This window comes from Dendrobates tinctorius, unplaced genomic scaffold (assembly GCF_039654945.1).
Source record: "Dendrobates tinctorius isolate UK_male_01 unplaced genomic scaffold, ASM3965494v1 ptg000051l, whole genome shotgun sequence".
Classification (NCBI taxonomy): domain Eukaryota; kingdom Metazoa; phylum Chordata; class Amphibia; order Anura; family Dendrobatidae; genus Dendrobates; species Dendrobates tinctorius.
The window spans coordinates 12,490,340-12,516,575 of NW_027361719.1; the positions used below are offsets into that span (position 1 = coordinate 12,490,340).

Consider the following 26,236-nt stretch of genomic DNA (forward strand, 5'->3'; position numbering starts at 1 on the left):
ATTCTCTACTAAACACTTACAAATACAACCATGATTCGTATAGTATCTATAAATGTTAAAGGGCTTAACTCAAATGTTAAGCGGCGATTGGCCCTACAGGAGTTGAAGATCTCAAAGGCAGATGTGGCGTTTATACAGGAAAACCAACCATGACGACACAGGCTCATTTCACTTTGCACGGGGTAAATTTCCCACAGCTTACATGGCCCCGTGTGATAAAAAAAGAGCAGGAGTGGCTATCCTCATAGCCAATGGTTGCCCAATTCAAATCACTAAGGCTATTAAAGATCCCAAGGGTCAATACATTATCCTGACCGGACAACTGAGAGGTGCCCCAATTGTTCTGTGCAACATATATGCCCCAAACGTAGGCCAAATATCCTTCCTTGAGCGGGTCCTAAATAAGATTACTCGAGAGCTCCCTTCCACACTGTTTATTGGTGGCGATTTTAATGTCCCGTTCTCAGAGGTCAGGGATAGACACTCACTGAGTGGTCGTCAGACGGGAGTGCACGTGGCCAGGCAAGCAAAAGCCTTTCGTGCTCTGATTCACAAGCATGCCCTTTTTGACTTATGGCGAGTGACAAACCCCACCTCCCGACAATATACATTCTACTTACACCCACATTCCACACATACACGCATTGACACTTTTCTGGGGAACCTTCCGGCGTTGCACATCACTGGGAACTCCGAGATTGGCCAGATTACCTGGTCCGACCATACCCCTGTGCTGTTGGACATCTGTGACTCCACCCCAACCAGGAGGGTATGCCATTGGAGACTCAATGATCATCTCCTAAAGGTCCCCATGTACAAAACCAAATTGCAAGGTCAATTAGAGGACTACTTTCAACTAAACAAGGGATCTGTCTCCTCCCAATCTGTTCTATGGGAGGCACACAAGTCTGTCATGAGGGGCAATTGCATTTCATTGGCATCCCATCTGAAAAGAGACACGGAGGGACAACACCGGGAACTCACTAGTCAGCTGGCAGCACTAGAGCGAAACATACTCACTAAACCCTCCATTGCTAAACTAAAATCCATCGTTACGGTTAGGGGTAAACTGAAGGATCTGGCGATTGGGAAGGTGGAGAAAATGATGGTGTTTACTAAACAACGATACTACGAGAGGGGTAACAAAGCCCACTCTCTTCTCGCAGCACATCTTAGAGACCGAAAGGCGCAATCCACACCCCTGGCTATCAGGGATGCTCGGGGACATCTGACATACGACCCCCAGGGACATGCAGATGCCTTCAGGGATTACTACGCTGGGTTATACTCGCTTCCCTCAACTCTTTCAACACATCCAGAAACAAGAACCCATTTAATTAATGAATATCTTGCCGCTAGATCACTCCCTACACTAGACGCGGAAGCCCTTAACACACTAAATACCTCTATTACCACGGAGGAATTGAGTTTTGCAATTAAAGAACTCCCAAGTGGAAAGGCCCCGGGACCGGACGGTTTTTCATATTTATATTATAAAGTATTTCAAGATACCCTTATCCCCCACATGCAGATTCTGTTTAATTCATTCCTCAGTGGTAACCCGATCCCTTCCTTAATGCTGAAATCCCATATAACAGTGATTCCAAAACCTGGAAAGGACCCCTCGAACTGTGCAAGTTACCGCCCAATATCATTGCTAAACACAGACTTAAAAATATTTGCAAAAATTTTGGCCACCAGACTTTCAGTATTTCTTCCACGGCTGGTTCATGGGGATCAAGTGGGATTTGTCCTGAATAGACAAGCGGGCGATAACACCAGGCGAACGATAGACCTCATAGATGCATTAAATCGCCGGGGGGATGAGGGCTTACTCCTCAGTCTCGATGCGGAAAAAGCCTTCGATAGACTGGGTTGGCCCTTCCTATTTGCTACGCTTAAAAGATTCGGCATCGAAGGTCCATTTTTGCAGGCTATTAGGGGCTTATACACGAATCCTGGGGCCTCGGTGAAGCTTCCTCACGCGTCATCATCTGTTTTTCCCATATATAATGGCTCCAGACAGGGATGCCCCCTTTCCCCCCTATTATTTGTACTCTGTATAGAACCCTTGGCCGCACAGATTAGGGAGAATCCGAACATTCAAGGAATTCAAGTGGGGAGACATGAGTATAAGCTGTCACTCTTTGCTGATGATGTCCTTTTAACAATACGGAACCCCCTGATTTCTCTACCTAACTTACACTTAATTCTAAATGAATATGGTAGCCTATCCGGCTACAAGATCAACGATACAAAAACGGAGGCTCTGCCACTTAACCTAAAACCATCGACCATCGCAACACTACAATCGGCATTTACATACACTTGGAAAAAAGATCGTTTAAAATATCTAGGGATTCACTTAACAGATACATATAAAACGCTTTACTCCCATAATTTCCCCTCTTTTTTGGAAGACCTAAAAAAACATTGACCAAGTGGGATAAGCTCCATCTATCATTTTTTGGGAGAATGGCCTCCGTTAAAATGACGATACTTCCAAAATTACTATATCTGTTCGAGACATTACCTATACCGATCCCGAGACTGGTGATCTAGCGAATTCAAAAACTGTTAAATAACTATGTCTGGGATCACAAACGCCATAGAATTGCCCAAAAGGTGTTGATATCTCCCAGAAAACTGGGTGGTTTAGCTTTCCCTGATGTATGGAAGTACTACATAGCCACACACCTGAGACGTGTCCCTGCTTGGACCAATTTGGCCTCAGTGGAAAGATGGAGAGAGGTGGAGCAGAGATGGCTGACCCCCAGTCACCCGGCTACCTTATTGTATGGGGATTCTTCAAATGTTACGGATGCGAGCCTCTTGGGTCCTATGGCACTCACGAGACGAGTGTGGCGAATGGCCAGGAAGGCCTTCTCATTGGCGCCAACCGAATCTCCACTGACGCCATTCTTATACACAACAGCCTTACAGAATAGTTCAGACAGCCATGTGACGTTCCCATGGATCCAGGTGGGACTCTTTCGTTTTGTAGATATTATGGATCCTTGCACCAACGCGATACTCCCCTTTGCGACCCTACGAGAAAAATTTAGACTCCCTAAAGAAGCTTTTTACACCTATGCCCAGATACGTCACTTAGCTATATCAATGATCAAATCTACTACATTTCCCAAACTTACCCCATTTGAGGGCCTTTGCAGGCAGGGCCCATCAACTAAGGGATTAATCTCACGACTATATGACATGCTCTCTTCACATCTAGAAGTACAGCACTCGTACATGACGAAATGGGAAACATATCTGGGAAGAGTGATACCGAGACAAATGTGGCAGGCTATCTGGGAGAGGACAGCAAAGACGTCCATATGCACTACACATAAAGAGAACCAATACAGAATATTGATGCATTGGTATCATACCCCAGAAGTCTTGAATAGACTCTTCCCTAACACATCGGACCAATGCTGGAGGTGTAAGCGGGATAAAGGGTCTCTTGCTCATATTTTTTGGGACTGTGAAGTCCTGGCTCCGTTTTGGAGAGAAGTGAGGGGGTTGATTCATAGAGTTTTGGGGGTTGAGGTCGCTTTAGATCCGTTCAACTATCTTCTTAATGTTCCACCTATGGATATCTCAAGGGACTCGGCCAGGCTGCTCCTACATATTTGGACTTCGGCAAAATGTCTTATATCCTTATTCTGGAAGAAGACTTCCTCCCCTACCATTCAGGATCTGGAGCAGAGAATCCAGGAAACAAAGCGACTGGAATACCTCACCGCATGTATTAATAACCAGCTGGAAAAATACCAACGGATATGGTCACCTTGGGACCTTTTTGTGAACAATCACACTTGACCGCCAGTAAGAACAGTTTACATGCCTTGATATGCCGATCAGATGTGTTGTATGCAAAATATGTCAAATACCCCTTTATGTCCTTCCCTTCCCTTCCTGTCCCTACGTCCCCCCTGTCTAAAAGTCTTGTTAAACTTGATGGAAAGAATGGAGAGGAAGGGAACTTTTTCTTCTTCTCTTTTTCCTGAAATGTAACCTTTCATGTTTATGTTTTAAAAAATATTTTGTTTTCTTTTAACCAATAAAAAAAACAGTTTACAAAAAAAAAAAATCCCATCTACTTCGCTGGAACTATAAGATGCTGTGTTTTTTGTGCTTTGAAAATATGCTGCGTGAAAAACTTACTAGAAACTTATCACAAGAATTTAACCTAATTGACAAAAATTGGATCATTACTATTGTTATGACCATAATACAATAAACATTCACATTCTGACTTTCATTTGTCTGGTGCAAAATTGAGAATGCCAAAATTCTGGTCTCAGTACATCCATATGTTGCTGTACATTATTAATTTTAATTCTGAGATTTTCTTCATATACTCTGTGCTGTTTCAGTAAGAAGCACTCCCATCAAAGTTTATATCCTCTTATATATTACAATCATCATATTATATAGCAATGTGAACTTGCAATTGCTAATTTTGCCTTTCTACCCAATTAATTCTTCTCTTTTCTCTGCTCTATATAGAAACAGGAAATCTCTTGTCCCTGCATTTATCATTCCCCTCTTCACCTACTGACATAGCTGCTTCCTTCCTCCCTCCCCTCCAGGGACTTTTGCAGTGACCTATGACCCATACAGGGAAAATTGACCTCCTATTTCTACATAGAACTTAGAATAATTCAGCTAGTCAGGTTTTAATAATGTGATGTCACAGACCTAATGAAAAAGAGCAGAATCATCTGAGTAGAAAGGCAAAATGAGCAATGGTAAGTACACAGTGCTGTATAATATCATGATTGCAATATATTATGAGGATAACAATTTAATGTGAGTACTTCTTTACAAAGTCATTCCCCATCACACCATGCTTAGTCTTTCTAGGTGCTATGTGATGTACACAAAGGGAAATTATCATCTAAACTTCTGTCAAGAATGGCTGTTTTTGAAGCAGACATTATTTATCACGCATTTCATTATTTGCATTAGCACCATTTTTTTGTCTAGATTTTGGTGTTTCAAGCCTGATAATCGCTTTGCACCAAATTCTTCTTTTCATTAGAACCTTTTTTTTTCTTATTTTACAGGTGTTTGCCTGTTTTTGTATTTTTTTAATGTTTGCATTTGTGGGTGTGTTTTTTTTTCTAGTTGTTTGTGATCGATTCATCACTTACGACGTTTTAAAAAGTTGCTAAATTTTTGTGCAAATGTATTCCAGTTCTCTTCTCCCCAATGGAATAAATCATTTTTAAGCTAGTTTTCATTTTTGTGCAAATTTTTGGACATTTTAACGAATCTTGTACCTTTTTCCTCTTAAAAGGTGCAGAAGAAAAGTAAAAGAAAATACAGAGCATTTTTTATTTTGTACAAAGTTCATCAACTTAGTGCTCCATTTTCAATAATTTGCCTTAAAAAAAACAGAATTAATGCCACAAGATAAATAAGAAAAGTGACTTTTGAAAAAAAGCAAATGATGAATTGGGCCCAATGTTCCAAGATGGAACAGTGTATTGTGTGTATTATACGAATGTTTGATCTTGACATCTACCTGATAACACACTTCTTCCTACCTTACAGCATTCTTCTCTTACCTTTTCTCAGGTGAGCTTGTCATGCACCTTGGGGACATTTGACGTGGCTGCAGATGTGAACAGTGTCACAATAAAAGGAGCAGGAGAAAAACAGATTACATTGTCTAGCTCCATATTGGATAATCTGAATCGCCAACTTCAGTTAATTTCTTATACCAACACAATGTTCCACCCAAACACTGCAGACACTGGTGAGTCCAATGTTAAAGGGCTTTGTGTAGAAATATCATTGGATATTATAATTATCCACAAAATTAACAATCCCTAAAGTGACGTTTCGAGCTAAAAAAATTGAAATATACTGTATATATCTGTGGGAAACTATTTCATAGGATATTTATTTCATACACGAATCAGCATTGTTTTAGCTATGCTACATTAGAAATTGTTTATACACAGTAACTACAGTGTACTATATATAGTAGTCAAACGGTGCTCCTTCCCTACTGAGCTCTGCCATGCGCCCACACAGTGGTTTACCCCCACATATGGGGCATCAGCATACTCAGCACAAATTGCACAACAACTTTGGGGGTCTAATTTCTCCTTTTACCCTTGGGAAAATAAAAAATTGGGGGCTAAAAAAATCATTTTTGTAGAAAAAATTAGTTTTTATTTTCACTGCTCTGCTTTATAAACTTCTGTGAAGCACTTGGGGGTTCAAAGTGCTCACCACATATCTAAATAAGCTCCTTGGGAGGGTCTAGTTTCCAAAATGGGGTCACTTGTGGGGGGGTTTCTACTGTTTAGGCACATAAAGGGCTCTGCAAACGCAACATGATGCCCGCAGACCATTCCATTAAAGTCTGCATTCCAAAACATCACTACTTTTTGTGACATATCTCTCTGATTTAAGGGCATAAAAATTAAAAGTTTGAAAATTGCAACATTTTTAAAATATTTGCCTTATTTCCGTTTTTTCATAAATAAACGCAAGTCATATCGAATAAATTTTGCCACTGTCATGACGTACAATATGTCACGAAAAAACATTCACAGAATCAGCGGGATCCGTTAAAACGTTCCAGAGTTATAACCTCATAAAGTGACAGTGGTCAGAATTGTAAAAATTGGCCTGGTCATTAAGCTGCAAAATGGCTCTGTCACTAAGGGGTTAAAGTTGGAAGGGACCTCCAGGGTCATCATGTCCAACCCCATGCTCAATGCAGGATTCACTAAATCATCTTAGACAGGCCTTGCTTAGTACACCTGTTAAGTTCTGCATGTAAACATGCTAGGTATTCATCTGCTGGGGTAGCTGACCAGATGGGATTTGTCTTTGCACTGAAGAGCAAGACATGCCAGAATCCCTTTCTGAGAAGAGTCTGCCCAGGCCACGTGCAGAAAACTGCAAGTATCAGTGATTGCTATGGACAATAGCTGTTTTGACCGAACTAGAGCTAGCTCAGCTGCGTATGAGTGGCCAGGGTCTGTTCTGTTTAGTTAGCACCTGGATAATGCTAGGGACAGGGCGTAATGACCACGGTCGCAGAAGTCGCCACTGCGACCTGGCCAGGGGGAAGACAGGGGCCTGGCAGGTCAGACCATGGTTGGGAAACCGTCCCGATTCTCACGGGACTGTCCCATTTTTGATCCCCCCTGCAGTGCACTGAGCCGCCACGCAGTGGCGTATCTAGGGGGGGGCAGCCGGGGCAGTTGCCCCAGGCGCAGCCAGCAGGGGGGCGCAGTCGGGCCGCCTAATGCAGCGGTCCGCAGTGTCTCCCCCCGGCGGCTGCGTTCTGCCGCCCCCCGGCCTGAGAGTCGGCGGTTCTCTGTGTCGGCTGTCAAGCTGACAGCCGACGCAGAGAAGGAGCGCGTGCCGGCTCCCAGGGAACAATTGTACTGGCGTCTATACAGACGCCAGTACAATTGAAGCTCTGACCGCCGGGCCAGAGCGACGTCAGCATCGTGATCAGGTCATGTGTTCACGCTGCTAACGTCACTCCCCGGCGCCCAAAGCAAACGCTGGTGGTAAGTGTGCTCCTCTGTGGAGCTGAAGAACCACCGAAGATGGGAGATGAGGGGGAGTTAATGAGTGGAGATGGGGGGGATTTGTAGAGGGGATGGCGGTTAATGTGTGGGGGCATTTAGAGTGGCGATGGGGGTTAATGTGTGTGGGGGTTAATGAGTGGGGATGCCATGGGGTTAATGTGTGGGGGGATTTGGAGTGGAGATGGGGGTTATTTAATGTGATGGGGGTTAATGAGTGGGGATTGGGTTAATGTGTGCGGGGGTTAATGAATGGGGATTAATGTGTGGGGGCGTTAATGAGTGGGGATGGGGGTTAATGTGTGGGGGTATTTGGAGTGCAGATGGTTATTTAATGTGTGGGGGGATTTGGAGTGGTGATGGGGTTAATGAGTGGGGATTGGGTTAATGTGTGCGGGGGTTAATGAATGGGGATGGGGGTTAATGTATGGGGGCGTTAATGAGTGGGGTGGGGGTATTTGGAGTGCTGATGGGGGTTAATGAGTGGGGATTGGGTTAATGTGTGGGGGGATTTGGAATGGGGATGGGGGAACTTAATGTATGTGGGGGATTGGGGATGGGGGGATTTAATGTGTGGGGAGATTTGAGGACACAAAATAAAGAGTATGTATGAGGAAACAGTATGCGGGATGGGTGCAGACAGTATGGGGAGCGAATGGGTTAATGTATGTGGATGGACACAGTATGGGGAGTCGGGGATATGTGTGAGCAGACAGTATAGAGAGTGAGGGGGTAAATATATGAGGAGACAGTATAGTGAACAGGTGGGATGCTAGAGGGGAATAGTGTGAGGCGACAGTATATTGCAGATATTTTTATTTAGGAGCATTATAATGACACTTCTATCTTTGAGGGCGTCGTGTGGAGATTTGCTGCAGAAGACCAGAGAAGATGGAAGTCTACAGAGATGGCTGTGGATGAGAAAACTCATCATGGGGTCTGGACAAGAAGAAGAAAAGGTGACTGACTGCAGAGATGACGTCATCTATAAGGTACTTGGATGTAAATGTTATTTGTGATACTGACTTATTCTCATGTTTTTATTCGTTAGGAACATTAAAGGGGTTCTCCAGGTTTGTGCTGAGCCTGCTGTCATTCTATGTGACTGCAGACTTCTGAATTCTCACAGTGCTCACTGAACGCTGTCAGGATTCTCTCGTGCCGGTAATTTACATACATGCGGTCACATGCTGACTAGACATGTGTGGCCTCACTCAATGAAAATGAACGGAGCGAGGCCGGGCACGTCTAGTCCGAATGTGGCCAGAAGTATATAAATCACATACTTGTGCTGACATGACTGTACATCAGCAAGGGAGAATCCTAAAAGTGTGCAGTGCATTCATTGTGAGAATTCAGAAGCTGCAATGTCAGGATTCAGCTCTGCAGATTCCAGTAATCATCACACGGACACTTCACTCATATGCGATTTTCATAGGTATGGTCCTGTGACAACGAGCTTCTCTTCCTGCTTCTCTCAGTTTTTTACTGAACATTGAGAGCATTAGGAGGAGCAGCTCATGGGTACATGGCTAAGTGTTCAAGTCGCATATGTACTTGGGGGGGGCGGGGGGCGCCGAACCGAATTCTTGCCCCGGGTGCCAGAAAGCCTAGATACGCCTCTGCCGCCACGCCCCCCCCATGCTCGCCTTCCCAGACAGCCATGGCAGCACTCACAGCCTGCAACAACTTTGCTAGACTGTTTTCTCTTCTGTGGCACAGGACCTGTGATGAGGTCACAGGAGGGGAGGAGTTAGGGGTCACATGATCAGGATCCTCCGTGTCTCCAGGACTCTGCTGTGCTGGTTGTCATGGTGCTGCATGAGGTAGAGTTTCTGCGTGGGGTCAGGAGGGGTTTACAGTGTGGATATTGCAGAGCTGTGTGTGTATAAGGTGTACGGAGCGGAGCTGTGTGTGTACGAGGTGTACGGAGCGGAGCTGTGTGTGTACGAGGTGTACAGAGCGGAGCCACGTGTGTACGAGGTGTACAGAGTGGAGTCGTGTGTGTACAAGGTGTACGGAGCAGAGCCGTGAGTGTACGAGGTGTACAGAGCGCAGCCGTGTGTGTGTGTACGAGATGTACAGAGCGGAGCCGCGTGTGTACGAGGTGTACGGAGTGGAGCGGTGTGTGTACGAGGTGTACAGAGCGGAGCCACGTGTGTACGAGGTGTACAGAGTGGAGTCGTGTGTGTACAAGGTGTACGGAGCAGAGCCGTGTGTGTACGAGGTGTACAGAGCGCAGCCGTGTGTGTGTACGAGATGTACAGAGCGGAGCCGCGTGTGTACGAGGTGTACTGAGTGGAGCCGCGTGTGTACGAGGTGTACGGAGCGGAGCCGCGTGTGTACGAGATGTACAGAGTGGAGCCGCGTGTGTACGAGATGTAGAGTGGAGCCGCACGTGTACGAGATGTGTGGAGCGGTGTGTGTATGACATGTACGGAGCGGAGCCGCACGTGTACGATGTGCGCGTGTACGAGATGTACGGAGCAGAACCGTGCATGTACGGAGAGGAGCCGCACGTGTACGGAGAGGAGCAGCGCGTGTAATAATAATAATAATACATTTTATTTTTATAGCGCCGACATATTCCACAGCACTTTACATTTCAGAGGGGATTTGTACAGACAATAGACATTACAGCATAACAATAATCTTATAGATTATAACAAATACCAAGAGGATTGAGGTGTACAAGGTGTACGGAGAGGAGATGTGCTTGTATACTGGCATGGGGGGGCCCCATATGTAAGTTCGCACCGGGGCCCATTACCTTGTAGTTAAGCCACTGGCTAGGGATTTATGTTAAGGCCTGTTTCACACATCAGTTTTTTTCTGTCAGATGTAATCCGCCAAAATGGCGGAAAACGGATCCGCCTGTGTACGGACATCAACGTGTGCCACCGGACCGTTTTTTTGACGGATCCACCGAAGAAAGGAATTTAAAGGAACCGCTGTCTGGAGAGGAGAGAGAGAGAATTTTTCAGCCGCCCGAACAGAGTTTAGGGTTAAATTTGTGGCCGAGGCAAGTCCTCCGGGCATGCGCAATGTGAAATGCGGATCCGGACGCCCGAAAAAACGTTGCATTGTCCATCCAGGCATGTCGGTGGACGCCTAGATTTTGGCGGATCCACAAAAAAACGGATCCAATGGATGGCCATCCGTCAAGATCCGCCGGTAATGCAACTCAATGGGAAAAAAAACGGATCCGCCAAGCAAAATGGCGGATCCGTTTTTTTTTTTCAAAACGGCGGATTTTGACTGATGTTAACATATGAATGTGTGAAACAGGCCTAATGAGTAACAAGCAAAAAATAACCCCTTACTACTACTAATAATAATTTTATTTCTATAGCGCCAACATATTCCGCGACACTTTACATTTCAGAGGGGATTTGTACAGACTATAGACATTACAGCATAACAATAATCACATAGATCATAACAGATACCAAGAGGAATGAGGGCCCTGCTCGCAAGCTTACTGTAATATCCATGATCAAGTAGGTCTTTAACCAGGTGTATGGGAAATTAGTATCTCTAAATATATATGGTCATGTCATGTATACTGAGCAAACTGGCCCATCTGCCTTTTTAATTGTTTTTATGTGCTATATTGTGGTTTTGTAATCATGTGTTAATAAAGTTGTTTGTAATTGAATAGTTCCTGTTGTGCTGCTTTCTTCATATGTTCACATTTATGTTAATGAGTTTGTTTGGTGCAGTGCAACCTATAGAAAGCGATAAAAACTTCATGTGTTTGGACTAATACTGCATTGCCTATGTGAACGCTACCTAAGGCTTAATACCTAATGCCTACCAGAGAGCGTGAATCGCTAGAAAAAAAAAATATATATATATATATATACAGTATTACAATATATGCGAGGAATTAACCCCCTGTTAAATTAAATCTGTTAAATTTGTTAACTCTTGCTTTGCCTTCTGTCTGTCACTGCATCCCACAACCTGCTTACACGTATACAGTGGGAAGCTCCTCTGCCGTGATGTAACCTTGTCAGTGCATGATATAGAATCTCTTCTGATCACAACAGGTGCTCAGAAAGACAGTGGACAGCAGTGTGGGCAGCCTCTTTTTACCTCAGTATGTCCAGTATTTCCAGTATTAAATCAGAAAGACATGGTAGACAGCAGTGTGAGCAGCCTCTTCTTAACTCGGTACCTCTAGTATCTCCAGTATTAGGTCAAAAAGACATGGTGGACAGCAATGTGAGTAGCTTTTTCTAACTTCTGCGCTTCTTTTATTTTTAATATTAGATTAGAAAGACATGGTAGACAGCAGTGTGGGCAGCCTGTTTTTACCTCAGTACATCCAGTATTAAATCAGAAAGACATGATGGACAGCAGTATGAGCAGCCTCTTCTTAACTCGGTACCTCTAGTATCTTCATTGTTAGATCAAAAAGACATGGTGGACAGCAATGTGAGTAGCTTTTTATAACTTGTGCACTCCTGATATCTCCAGTATTACATTAGAAAGCAGCATCTTCTTATTTCAGCACTCCTGGTATCTCCAGTATTAGATTAGAAAGAAAGGGTGAATATCAGTAAGAGCAGCCTCTTTTTACCTCCGCACCACTGGTATTTCTAGGATTTGATCATAAAGACAGGGTGGACAGCAATGTGAGCAGCCTCTTCTTACCTCATCTCCCTGGTATCTCCAGTGTTAGATCAGAATGAAAGAAAGTAAGAAATTAAGAAATCATAGCCATGATTGTATTGATGAATTTCAATTTTCTGATTCTTTGTGAATCTGTCATGATACATGTTTGAAAACAATATAACGCTTCTTATTTTGTTTGCATTCCAGTCCAGTTTCAGAGTGATGGACATACTGCAACATTTACCATTAAGGTCCGTCATCCCATTGTTCCGAAGTTATATGACATGGGACTCAGTAAATGTAAGTAGCACTGTATAGTATAGTTAAAACAGGCCTGATATGGTGAACAGCAGCATGGTGAAGATAAAGGGGAGCTAAGAAGACTGATACATAGTCTTGTGTGATAAATTTTAGTACTTCACTTTATATCTCTGCTCACTCTAGACTTATGAGTCCAGTGGGCGGTCCTACTTAGTGATTGACAGCTATAAGAAGACTAATCTTTGAGTAAGACCATAATGGATCTAATAAATAAAGAGCACTAAGTGATTTATATCAATAAAATATGCGTATTGAGATATACGGCACACAAAAGAAAAATATAAATGCTTGTAAAAAGGTTCCACCTCATCAATATGGTATAATAAACAATTTAGCACTCCAAATAATGATGCGTATTAAACTTATTTTCAATTTTTAGTTGGCAATCCAAGATGAAAATTGTGATGTTTTAGCCCTAAAACATGGGCTTTAATCAAACCCTGTGTGACATAAAGAACGAAAAGAAAGCATAAAAAAGAACATAAACCTTATGCCTTCTGAGATATGTAATCACAGTATGACATTTAAATAACCGTAATGGTGAAGGGGTTAGCATGTATAGGATGAAAGATGAAGCATGATAGCGAGGGTCACCTATATTGATTCATGCATGAATAAGTAAGACAAGTAATTGTATTATCTACTATATAATCGTCAAATTCTGTCTGTCTGTTGTAGCGGAAATCCCGTGTCGCTGATTGGTCGCGGCTGGCCGGGCGCGACCAATCAGCGACAGGCGCAGTCCGGCCGCGATTTGGCACGGAATTCGAACAACGCACACCACCGCTACCGTTGGGAGATCTGCGGCGCTAGCCACTGATCTCTCGACGATTGCCGCCGGGCATCTCCTGCCACACGGAGGTCAGCTGCGACGCAGCCGGGAGATGACCGGCGCTAGCGGTCATCTCCCAGCTGCGGAAGTATCCTGACCAGTGCTAGTGATCTCACTCAGTGTGACTCGTAGCAGCGACCAGGCACCCGCTGTGAGATCACCGATTTTGGTGGATCGTCCTGGACCATGTTTTGAACGTCGGTCTCCCGTTGGCCAGCATGCATCTGTGTGTTTGACAGGGACAACGACGAACGACCTCAATACTACACGTCTGAGAGACAGGGTCCCAACGACCATCGTATCGTTCCATATCATTGCTGCGTCGCTGGTGAGATCTGACTGTTTGATTTCTCACCAGCGACCACGTAGTGACGCACCAGCGATCCATACTAGGTTGTATCGTTGTCGGGATTGCTGGAGCTTCGCCAAGTGTGAGAGTACCCTCACACGTGCAGATATATTGAATGAAGCCGCGTCGCTGATTGGTTGCGGCCAGCCGGCCGCGACCAATCAGCGACAGGTGCAGTCCGCCCGCGAATTGCGGCGGGATTTGAACCACGTTTTTCTGATTGATCGCACCCGGCGACCAATCAGCGATATTGGCGTGGAATTTAACCTTCACTCACTGCATTATTCTTAAATCTTCATAAATAGACTACATGCATATTCTAGAATACCCGATGTGTTAGAATCGGGCCACCATCTAGTATAAAATAAATAAAAATGCAAATAACTTTATGAAAACCAGGGTTGTTCTCCAAACTTGATTGCAGTTATTTACCCCAAATGGTGTGCATCCAAATATTAAGTTGAGGGTGCCATCAATTTTGTACGACCTATTTGGGGGTTTTGAGTGAAATTCTGTCCAATTTGTCTTTTTTCCTCTGACTTTTTTTGTGGTTCCAATATACACTAAGGAAATAAACATGTGTATAACAAAACATATATTTTTTTTGTAATACACATTTTTTGTTTTTTTTTCTGGGAGAAATACTTCATTTTCTGGAACAACTTCAAGGGTGCCAAGACTTTCGGCCATGACTGTATGCTATCCCCTTCACCAATATGGTTATTTACATGTCCTACTATATGATTACATATCTCAGAAGCCATAAATTTGATTCACCATTTAAGTTGTGGATAGACTACATATATGTTCTGTATACCAGACAGCTATCACGGTATGACAGAAACATGATTCTGATAATCAGATGTTTCTATATCTAAAGGTAGTCCACTACATGTTATATTTTATCTTTTGTGGGGAAAAAGTACACTCTGAAATGAATTTTGCCTCTTTTATGATTGATATATGAAAATTATGTCGTGATTGGCTTTCCTATATATTTTTTTATGTTTCTTTGTCACAGTGTTTGAAAAAGGTTGAAACTTAACATTTTTTGTCTTGGATTGCCTAATAAAAATTGATATTAACTCTAATACACATCATTGTTTGGAGTGCTAAATACTTTACTATTTTCGATCAATAAAATATAGTTAGATTAAATGTTGTCCCATAAAACTTAAATATATATATATATATATCAAGGTTTTAAATCTGGCAGTACAACTTACCCATGGTACAGTGGCTCATTTGTGGATAAAGGCTCTCACTGCGGTTCGCTTGAGTCCTCCAGCTTTAAAAATGGTTTTCCAGACTGATAGATCTCAATGGCAATGTTTCTCATTTGTTCCATAATTTCTTTGAATTGCTGCATGATGTCTAGCTTTTGAGGATCTTTTGGTCTACTTCACTTTGTCAGGCAGGTCCTATTTAAGTGATTTCTTGATTTAGAACAGGTTTGGTAGTAATCAGGCCTGGGTGTGGCTAGGGAATTTGAACTCAACTTCCCAAAGAAGTGATAAATCACATTAAATTTATGTTTTAAGGGAGCAATCAATTTTTCACACAGGGTCCTGTAGGTTTGGATTTCTTTTTCCCTTAATAATAAAGACCTTCACTTAAAAACTGCATTTTGTGATTTCTTGTGCTATCCTTGTCTAATATTTAAATTTGTATGATGATCTGAAACATAAAAGTGTGACAAACATGCAAAAGAATAGGAAATCAGGAAGGGGGCAAACACTTTTTCACATAGCTGTAAGTACGAAATGGCACTAAAATTTTACGGTCGGATGTTTAAAGATGTTGTCCCGCGATTAAAAGTTAATTTTAATCAACAGATCTTGGGATAATAAAAAGTTCCACAATTGGATGTGTTTAAAAAAATGTTCCTGTTATGATCTCTGTATAACTGCACCCCCACCACTGATTAGCAGCTTTCTGCTTATGTACAGTGTACTCAGAAATCTGTCAAACATTTCTGTGGGTGGGTTTATACAGAGAATATAGAGAGCTGGTAGATCTGCAGAACACAAAATTATCATTTTCTCAAAATTGCTACAAGCATCTCAGTAAGTGACATGTAGCTGGCATCAGGTTCTCTGTCCCTGCATCATGCTGTTCTAATATGGTGCAGCAAAAACCTGGCTATAGATTCTCTTTAAAGTCTTTGCCAGGGGCAAAATAAAACTTAGAGTAATAAACTTGGTCATACTTACCTGCCGACACACACCTGAATCAAGCGCTGACCACTTCAAAGTGTATGCAGAGACAGGAAGTGCTGATGTCACTGTTCCACCAGCCGCCGGGCCACTGTGGCCTGTGACTGGCTGCAGAGCTCAGGTGACTTTGACCAGCGTCTCATCATAAAACATCCAATAATGGTGCGCTTTTCAAGTCACCTGATTGCTACAACCAATTATAAGAAACAACAGTCGGGTGGCTGGTGGGACAGTGACACCTCCACTGCCTGTCTCTGGCAGACCTCGGAGTGGCCTGCTCTTGTTTCAAGTGGGTGCTGATAGGTGAGTATGGTAGAATTTGTTATTTCTTACATATCCAGTCCCCTTTAATGCGAATCACCGATAGATAGATAGATAGATAGATAGATAGATAGATAGATACTGTCTGTGACCACCATCATTATGCCCCTGATCCTATTACAGTACCATGCTCGAATTCAGTGAGATTGTTAGTAGAGTTGAGCGACTTTGGTCGGATTGGGTTTCATGAAACAAAATTTGTTTCAGATGAAACTGGTCCGACTAGGGCAAAAAAAAGTCGGAGTTTCGTCCGAAACCTGACCCCAATGCAGGTCAATGGGAAATAAAAGTCGGCATTGAGCGGATGACATTCATCCACTCAATGCTGACTTTTAATCCCCATTGACTTGCATTGGGGTCGGGTTTCGGACAAAACTCCGCCTTTTTTTTCCCTAGTCGGACCAGTTTCATCTGAAACAAATTTTGTTTCATGAAACCCAATCAGACCAAAGTTGCTCAACTCTAATTGTTAGTTCATCTCATTCTATAGTAGTGTCCTATGCAGTATCTCTTGTAGCTGGAGTGTAAGTGCACCTTCAGTGTTGGACCAACATGCTCAGTTTTCCTGTTCTGTCCCTGTCCATGCTGAGTAGCAATCTGACACTGTCAAAGCCATTATGGGCACAGGGAGCAACAAGAAGACAATGAGTCAGATGATAGATAGACAGACAGATAGATAGATCATAGACAAATAAGATGTTCCATAGATTATACCCCCATATGCTGCCCCCATAAAATGCTCCATAGATTATGCCCCCATATGCTGCTCCCATAAGATGCTCCATAGATTATTCCCCCATATGCTGCCCCCATAAGATGCTCCATAGATTATGACCCCATATGCTGCCCCCATAAGATGCTCCATAGATTATGCCCCCATATGCTGCCCCCATAAGATGCTCCATAGATTATGTCCCCATATGCTGCCCCCATAAGATGCTACATAGATTATGCCCCATATGTTGCCCCCATAAGATGCTCCATAGATTATGCCCCCATATGCTGCCCCCATAAGATGCTCCATAGATTATGACCAAATATGCTGCCCCTATAAGATGCTCCATAGATTATGCCCCCATAAGATGCTCCATAGATTATGCCCCCCATATGCTGCCCCTATAAGATGCTCCATAGATTATGCCCCCCATATGCTGCCCCCATAAGATGCTCCATAGATTATGCCCCCATATGATGCCCCCATAAGATGCTCCATAGATTATGGCCCCATGTGCTGCCGCTGCTGCTGCATTTAAAAATAAAAAAATGACATACTCACCTCTCCGTCGCTGGGGGCCAGGTGCCGGTGTCACTGCTGGCACCTGAGAATTTTTCCTGTCCCCTGGTCCATAGCTGCTTGCTGCTGTCTGGCACGTCATCTGTCAGTGACGTTCAGACTGCAGGGGGCGCGGCGCGCACTAACCACGTCACCGCGCCCTCTGCTGTCTGCACATCACTGACAGATGACGTGCCAGACATCAGCAAGCAGAGATGGGCCCCGGACAGGTGAGTATCGCTATACTTACCCATCCTGGCACGGTTTCTGCAGCCTTCAGCTTCTCCGCTATCTCCCTTCCTGCCTTCAACGGTCACGTGGTACCGCTCATTAAACTCATGAATATGCACATATTCATGAGTTTAATGAGCGATATCTCGTGACCGCTGAAGGAAGGGAGATCGCGGAGAAGCTGGGGGCTGCAGAGACCTCGCCAGGAATGGTAAGTATGACCTGACATCCCCGCCCCCCCTCCCCCTCCGACCCCCTGGTGTATATGACTCAAATATAAGCCAAGAGGGGGACTTTCAGCCCAAAAAAATGGGCTGAAAATCTCGGCTTATATTCGAGTATATACTGTAGATAGATTACAGACAGCTAGATAGATAATAAATGATAAACAGATAGATAATAGATAAATAATACATAGATAATAGACAGAAAGATAGATGATAGATAATAGATAGATAGATGATACAGTGAAGGAAATAAGTATTTGATCCCTTGCTGATTTTGTAAGTTTGCCCACTGACAAACATATGAACAGTCTATAATTTTGAGAGTAGGTTAATTTTAACATTGAGAGATGGAATATCAAAAACAAAATCCAGAAAATCACATTGTATAAATTATATAAATGTGTTTGCATTTTGCAGTGAGAAATAAGTATTTGATCCCCTACCAACCATTAAGAGTTCTGGCTCCTACAGACCAGTTAGACGCTCCTAATCAACTCGTTAACTGCATTGAAGACAGCTGTCTTACATAGCCACCTTTATAAAAGACTCCTTTCCACAGACTCAATTAATCAGTCAGACTCTAACCTCTACAACATGAGCTAGACCAAAGAGCTTTCTAAGGCTGTCAGGGACAAGATCATAGACCTGCACAAAGCTGGAATGGGTTACAAAACCATAAATAAGACGCTGGGTGAGAAGGAGACAACTTTTGGTGCAATAGTAAGAAAATGGAATAAATACAAAATGACTGTCAATCGACATAGATCTGGGGCACCATGCAAAATCTCGCCTTGTGGGATATCCTTGATCATGAGGAAAGTGAGAGATCAACCTAAAACTACATCGGGGGAACCTGTTAATGATCTCAAGGCAGCTGGGACCACAGGTTTATAATCCTGCAGGACCCGCAGGGTCCCCCTACTCAAGAAGGCACATGTTCAGGCCGATCTAAAGTTTGCCAATGAACACCTGGATGAATCTGTGATTGATTGGGAGAAGGTTCTGTGGTCAGATTAAGCAAAAATTGAGCTCTTTGGCATAAACTCAACTCGCCGTGTTTGGAGGAAGAGAAATCCTGCCCATTACCCAAAGAACACCATCCCCACTGTCATGCATGGAGGTGGAAACATTTTGTTTTGGGGTGTTTCTCTGCTAAGGGCACAGGACTAAATCAAACGGAGAATGGTTGGAGCCATATACCATAAAATTCTGATTGACAACATCCTTCCCTCTGCCAGGACATTAAAAATGGTTCATGGCTGGGTCTTCAAGCAAGACAATAACCCAAAACATACAGCCAAGGCAACAAAGGAGTGGCTCAAAAAGAAACACATTAAGTTCATGGAGTGGCCTAGTCAGTCTCCAGACCTTAATCCCATAGAAAACTTATGGAGGGAGTTGAAGCTCCGAGTTGCCAAGTGACAGCCTCAAAATCTTAATGATTTAGAGATGATCTGCAAAGAGAAGTGGACCAAAATTCCTCCTGACATGTGCGCAAACCTCATCATCCACTACAAAAAACATCTGCTGTGCTTGCCAACAAGGGTTTTGCCACCAAGTATTAAGTCTTGTTTGTCAGAGGGATCAAATACTTATTTCTCACTGCAAAATGCAAATTTATATAATTTATACAATGTGATTTTCTGAATTTTATTTTTGATATTCTATCTTTCAATGTTAAAATTAACCAACCCTTAAATGTATTTATTGACTGTTCATGTCTTTGTCAGTTGGGAAACCAAACTTACAAAATCAGCAAGGGACCAAATTATTTCCTTCACTGTAGATGGAAAGATAGATAGATAGATAGATAGACAGATCGAGAGAGGTATTTTATGGGATATATAACAATGATGTATCAGTTTCCAAGCTGTAACATGTTAAATCTGCCCGAATGACTTTCACTAGTCATACACTACAGTTCAAAAGTTTGGGGTCACCCAGACAATTTTGTGTTTTCCATGAAAACTCATACTTTTATTAATCAAATGAGTTGCCATATGAATTTAAAATCTAGTCCAGACATTGACAAGATTTTTATTTGAAATAATAATTTTCTCCTTCAAACTTTGCTTTCATCAAAGAATGCTCCCTTTGCAGCAATTCCAGCATTGCAGACCTTTGGCATTCTAGCAGTTAATTTTCTGAGGTAATCTTGATAAATTTCACCCCATGCTACCAGAAGCCCCTCCCACAAGTTGGTTTGGCTTGATGGGCACTTTTTGCGTACCATACTGTTAAGCTTCTCCCATAACAGCTCAATGGGGTTGAGATCTGGTGACTGCGCTGGCCACTCAATTACAGATAGAATACCAGCTGCCTGTTTCTTCCCTAAATAGTTCCTGCATAATTTGGAGGTGTGCTTTGGGTCATTGTCCTGTTGTAGGATGAAATTGGCTCCAATCAAGCGCTGTCCACAGAGCACTGTATGGCATGGCGTTGCAAAATGGAGTGATAGCCTTCCTTATTTAAAATCCCTTTTACCTTGTACAAATTTCCCACTTTACCAGCACCAAAGCAACCCCAGACCATCACACTACCTCCACCATGCTTGACAGATGGCGTCAGGCACTCTTCCAGCATCTTTTCATTTGCTCTGCATCTCACAAATGTTCTTCTGTGTGATCCAAACACCTCAAACTTTGATGTCTTCCTCTGTCCAATGTCTGTGTTCTTTTGCCCATATTAATCTTTTCCTTTTATTAGCCAGTCTCAGATGTGGCTTTTTCTTTGCCACTCCACTGTAGACTATGGCACTAACGTTTTGCATGAACTATTTAATGAAGCTGCAAGTTGAGGACCTGTGAGGCATCGATTTCTTAAACTACAGACTCTAATGTACTTGTCTTGTTGCTCAGTTGTTCAGCGGGGCCTCCCACTTCTCTTTCTACTCTGGTTAAAGTCTGTTTGTGCTCTCCTCTGAAGGGAGTAGTACACACCGTTGTAGGAAATCTTCAGTTTCTTGGCAATTTCTCGCATGGAATAGCCTTCATTTCTAAGAATAAGAATAGACTGTCAAGTTTCACATGAAAGTTCTTTTTTTCTGGTCATTTTGAGAGTTTAATGGAACCAACAAATCTAATGCTCCAGATTCTCAACTAGCTCAAAGGAAGGTCAGGTTTATAGCTTCTCTAATCAGCCAAATTGTTTTCAGCTGCGCTAACATACTTGCACAAGGGTTTTCAAGGGTATTCCAACCACCCATTAGCCTTCTTACACAGTTAGCAAACACAAAGTACCATAAGAACACTGGAGTGATGGTTGTTGGAAATGGTCCACTATACACCTATTAAATCAGAAAGAAAACCAATTGTAGACACAAAAAGTCTCGCACAAAATCTATAATAGATCTTCCTAAAAATAAGTGTAATAAAGACTAAAATAATATTAAATAATTTTTATTTAATTGAGAATTACCATATAATAAATATTAAAATTATTAAATTTATATTTATGTATATAAGATAATAAGTATACAGCTGAAATACGAGCACATATGGTTCAAAAACCCAATATAATAATAAATGTATATCAAACTACCATGCTGACACATAAAACCAGTCCAATAAATAACACTTAAATGTTAAATATATATCAAAATGCCAATCATCTGCACATAAGGGACAACACGATGTAGATAGCACAATAAATATTAAGTGCACTAAAAATAAATAAATTAAATAAATATTATCACCAAATATAACATAAGATTTATGCAACAATGTATACAACCGCTGTACTACAGAACGCCAGTGACTGTCTGTCTGCAATCTCCAACATTATGTCCGCTCTCTATCTGAAACTCAACCTCTCAAAAACTGAACTTCTTCTGCTCCGGCCGTCTACTAACCTCCCTAAATCTGACATTTCCCTCTCGGTGGGCGGCACCATAATAACACCCCAGCAGCAGGCGCGCTGTCTGGGTGTTATGTTTGACACCAATCTCTCCTTCACATCCCATATACAATCTCTTGCCCGCTCTTAGAATCATAGAATCGTAGAGTTGGAAGGGACCTCCTGGGCTCTCTGGTCCAACCCCCTGCTCAAAGCAGGATTCGCTAAATCATCCCAGTCAGATGTCTGTCCAGCCTCTGTTTGAAGACTTCCATTGAAGGAGAACTCACCACTTCTCGTGGCAGCCTGTTCCACTCATTGATCACTCTAACTGTCAAAAAGTTTTTTCTAAAATCTAATCTGTGTCTCCTCCCATTCAGTTTCATCCCATTGCTTCTAGTCTTTCCTTGTGCAAATGAGAATAAAGATGATCCTTCTACAATGTGACAGCCCTTTAGATATTTGTAGACAGCTATTAAGTCTCCTCTCAGTCTTCTCTTTTGCAAACTAAACATTCCCAAATCCTGCAACCTTTCCTCATAAGACAGGGTTTGCAGACCGGTCACCATTCTGGTCGCTCTTTTCTGAACTTGCTCCGGTTTGTTGATGTCTTTTTTAAAATGTGGTGCCCAAACTGGACACAGTATTCCAGATGAGGTCTGACCAAAGAGGAGTAGAGGGCAATAATGACTTCACGTGATCTAGACTGTATGCTTCTGTTAATACATCCTAGAATTGCATTTGCCTTTTTTGCTGCTGCATCACACTGTTGACTCATATGTGATCTATTAGTATACCCAAGTCTTTTTCACATATGCTGTTGCTTAGCCCTATTCCTCCCATTCTGCATATGCTTTTTTCATTTTTATTGCCCAGATGTAGTACTTTGCATTTTTCCCTGTTAAAAACCATTCTATTAGTTGCTGCCCACTTCTCCAGTTTATTTATATCTTTTTGAATCCTCTCTCTCTTCTCTAGTATTAGCTATCCCTCCTAGCTTTGTGTCATCAGCAAATTTAATCAGTTTACCCTCAATTCCTTCATCTAAATCATTGATAAAGATGTTGAACAATACAGGGCCCAGGACAGAGCCCTGTGGTACCCCACTTGAGACATTCTTCCAACTGGATGTGCAGCCATTTAAGACCACTCTTTGGGTCCGATCACTAAGCCAGTTATGAATCCACCTAACAGTTGCCTTGTCCATTCCATACCTAGTCATTTTTTCAAAAATGATTGTGTGAGATACTTTGTCAAATGCTTTGCTGAAGTCAAGATATACTATATCTACAGCATTTCCTTGATCCACCCAATCAGTGATTCCATCATAGAAGGAAATTAAGTTAGTCTGACATGACTTATTAGTTACAAACCCATGCTGACTCTGTTTAATCACTTCACTCTTATCCAGGTATTGACATACATGTTGTTTAATAATTTGTTCAAAGATCTTTCCTGGTATAGAAGTCAGACTCACCGGCCTATAGTTGCCTGGGTCCACCTTCTTCCCCTTTTTGAAGATAGGAACAACATTTGCTCTTCTCCAGTCTTCTGGGACTTCTCCTGTTCTCCAAGAATTTTCAAAGATTATGGAGAGGGGTTCAAAAATTTCTTCTGCTATCTCCTTCAGTACTCTGGGGTGTAATTCATCTGGACCTGGAGACTTGAATTCATTTAGGTTAGCTAAGTGTTTCCTCACTATCTTTCTGTTTATAGATATCCTGGATTCTTCTATTCCCTTAATAGGACAGTGAAGAACAGTTGATGTTAAATTTCCTTTCTGAAAGAAAACAGATGCAAAATAGGAATTTAAAAGTTCGGCCTTCTCAACATCCTGTCTTACCATTTCATCATATCCTGTAAAAATCCTATAGCATCTTTGAATTTTCTTTTACTTTTGACATATCCCCAAAATCCTTTATTATTGCTTTTGACGTCTCTTGCAATACTCAATTCATTGTCAGCTTTAGCTAATCTGATTTGTGCCCTGCAGGTTCTGCAGACAGCATTATATTCTTCTTTAGATATGCCTCTCTCTTTCCATTTTATAAACATTTCTTTCTTCCTTTTTAGCATGTGCTTAAGTTCTGTGTTCATCCATCCTGGTTTCCTTAAATGCTTCCTATTCTTCCCTCTTTTCGGAATTGTTAACAATTGTGCGTTGAAAATTTCATTTTTCAAGATTTCCCATCCTTCCTGGACATTTGTGTCTTTAAGGATATTCAGCCATTGGATCCCTCCAAATCTCTTTTTGAATCCTTTAAAATCTGCCTTTCTGAAATCTAACCTTGACGTCTGAGTCTTCACTGGTCTTCCTCCTCTAGTTATCCAAAATTCTAAAATAGCATGGTCGCTACCTCCTAGGGTCCCAGCCACTTTTACCTCCTCAACCATTTCCTCCTTGTTTATAAGGATTAGATCCAAGGTAGCAGTTTTCTCCTCTACCTTTTGAAAGATAAAGTTGTCAGCAAGAGAGGATAAGAATTTCCTTGACCTGTTAGTTTTGCCTGAGAGAGATTCCCAACAAATGTCTGGATAGTTGAAATCTCCCATGACAACTATGTCATATTTTTTGGAGAACTTGGCCATTTGATGCATAAAGAGTTCATCCATATCTTCAGCTTGCACGGGTAGCCTGTAGTAAATGCCTACAGTGGTGTCCTTTCCATTGTTCTGTCCTTGTATTCTTAACCAAACAGTTTCCACAGAACTCCCAGTCTCTGAAGCTTCAATCTCTGTGCAGATATACCGTTTCTAACATACAATGCGACACCCCCTCCTTGTTTATCAAGTCTGTTTCTTGCAAATAAGTTGTATCCTTCTAGCCTTGTATTCCAATCATGTGTATCGTCCCACCAAGTTTCAGTGATTCCAATGACATCATATTTCTTTTCCTGTGTTAGTAGTTCCAGTTCTCCTTGTTTGTTGCCCATGCTTTGTGCATTAGTATAGAAACATTTTAGTTTGTGATTGGTTTCTCTTTCTCCAATATTTTTATTATTTAGCATTTGTCAGGTGTATGGCTTTTTCTGGCCTTTTGCTTCCCTTCCCACATTGTTCTAGTTTAAAGCTCTCCTGATGAGTGTAGCAAGGCGACTTCCAAATAGATGTTTTCCAGTCTTCGTAAGGTGCACCCCATCTCTAGCAAGTAGTCCATCGTATAGGTAATTCACTCTGTGATCCAGAAATCCAAATCCTTGCTGACAGCACTATCGACGTAGCCAGTTGTTCACCTGCAGAATCTTATTCCACCTCCGTGTTCCATGGACATCCACTGGGAGGATGGAAGAGAAGACCTCCTGCGCTCCCAGTTCTTTCACTTTCTTGCCTACGTTTTCAAAGTCACTGCAGATGGTTTCCAGGTCGTTTCTTGCGGTGTCATTTGTCCCCACATGTAGTAGCAGGAATGGGTAGTCATCTGTAGGTCTGAAGAGTTCTGATATCCTGTCAGACACATCTTTAATTTTTGCACCTGGAAGACAGCACATTTCTCTTGAAGTTATATCCGGTCTGCAGATAGTGGCCTCTGTTCCTCTCAACAGCGAATCCCCCATGACCCCCACTCTCCGTTTCTTCTTCACAACATTTTTCTTTCTCCATCCAGGAGGATTCTGAAGGCGTACAAGGTTGGTGTTTGTGGGAAAAGTCTTATCCTGTTGTATTTCTTCATCGTTCACCTGTGTAAGAGCCTGGTACTGGTTCCTGAGCAGTATGGGTGCTGACTGCCTCCCGATCCTCCTGCTTCTCTGGGTCACATGTTTCCATTCCTCTGTTTCTTCAGGTGCACTTCGAATTTCTTCTCTTTCTGTAACATGAAGAGATTCTGCTCTGTCTAAGAACTCTTCACCTTCCTTAATGATCTTCAAAGTAGCTAATTTCTCTTCGAGATTTTGCAGGTTTTCCTCCAACAGGGACACAAGCTTGCATTTGTGGCATGTGAAGTTTGGCTTTTCCACTGGTAAGTCTGTGAACATGTAGCAAGAAATGCAGCTCACCAAATGGCTCCTGGCCTCTTCCATATTGAGATTTCTTAAAAACGATGAAAGATGAGCCAAAATTTACCGATTTCCTTTTTTCAGCTGCAATGGCCAAAACCCAGTGATAGTTGAGCTCGCGAAAGACTCTTCACTTATCCCAGAAGGCACTGGGAATATGCAAATGATCTCCTCAGGACTCTTCCCCTGGTTTTTCCGATTTCCTCTTTTCAGCTGCAACGGCCAAAACCCATTGATCGTTGAGCTCGTGGAGACTCTTCACTTATCCCAGAACGCACTAGGAATATGCAAATGATCTCCTCAGGACTCTTCCCCTGGTTTACCGATTTCCTCTTTTCAGCTGCAACGGCCAAAACCCAGTGATCGTTGAGCTCGCGGAGACTCTTCACTTATCCCAGAAGGCACTGGGAATATGCAAATGATCTCCTCAGGACTCTTCCCCTGGACTC

At 42.5% G+C, this 26,236-nt stretch overlaps 1 protein-coding gene across 7 annotated transcripts in view; it reads left to right on the top strand.

Moving 5' to 3' along the window:
- Positions 1–26,236, top strand: part of B4GALNT1 (beta-1,4-N-acetyl-galactosaminyltransferase 1) — a 273,680-nt gene that overhangs the window by 225,645 nt on the left and 21,799 nt on the right. For 3 of the 7 annotated variants that reach the window (XM_073576800.1, XM_073576801.1, XM_073576799.1), the window contains 2 exons: positions 5,590–5,770; positions 12,396–12,488. In XM_073576800.1, the coding sequence (XP_073432901.1) occupies positions 5,590–5,770; positions 12,396–12,488 (274 nt within the window). Of the gene's footprint in view, positions 1–4; positions 3,832–5,589; positions 5,771–8,206; positions 8,561–12,395; positions 12,489–26,236 lie in introns of those variants that run through there. The other 4 variants (XR_012232480.1, XR_012232481.1, XR_012232479.1 and 1 more) reach the window with 3 other exon arrangements.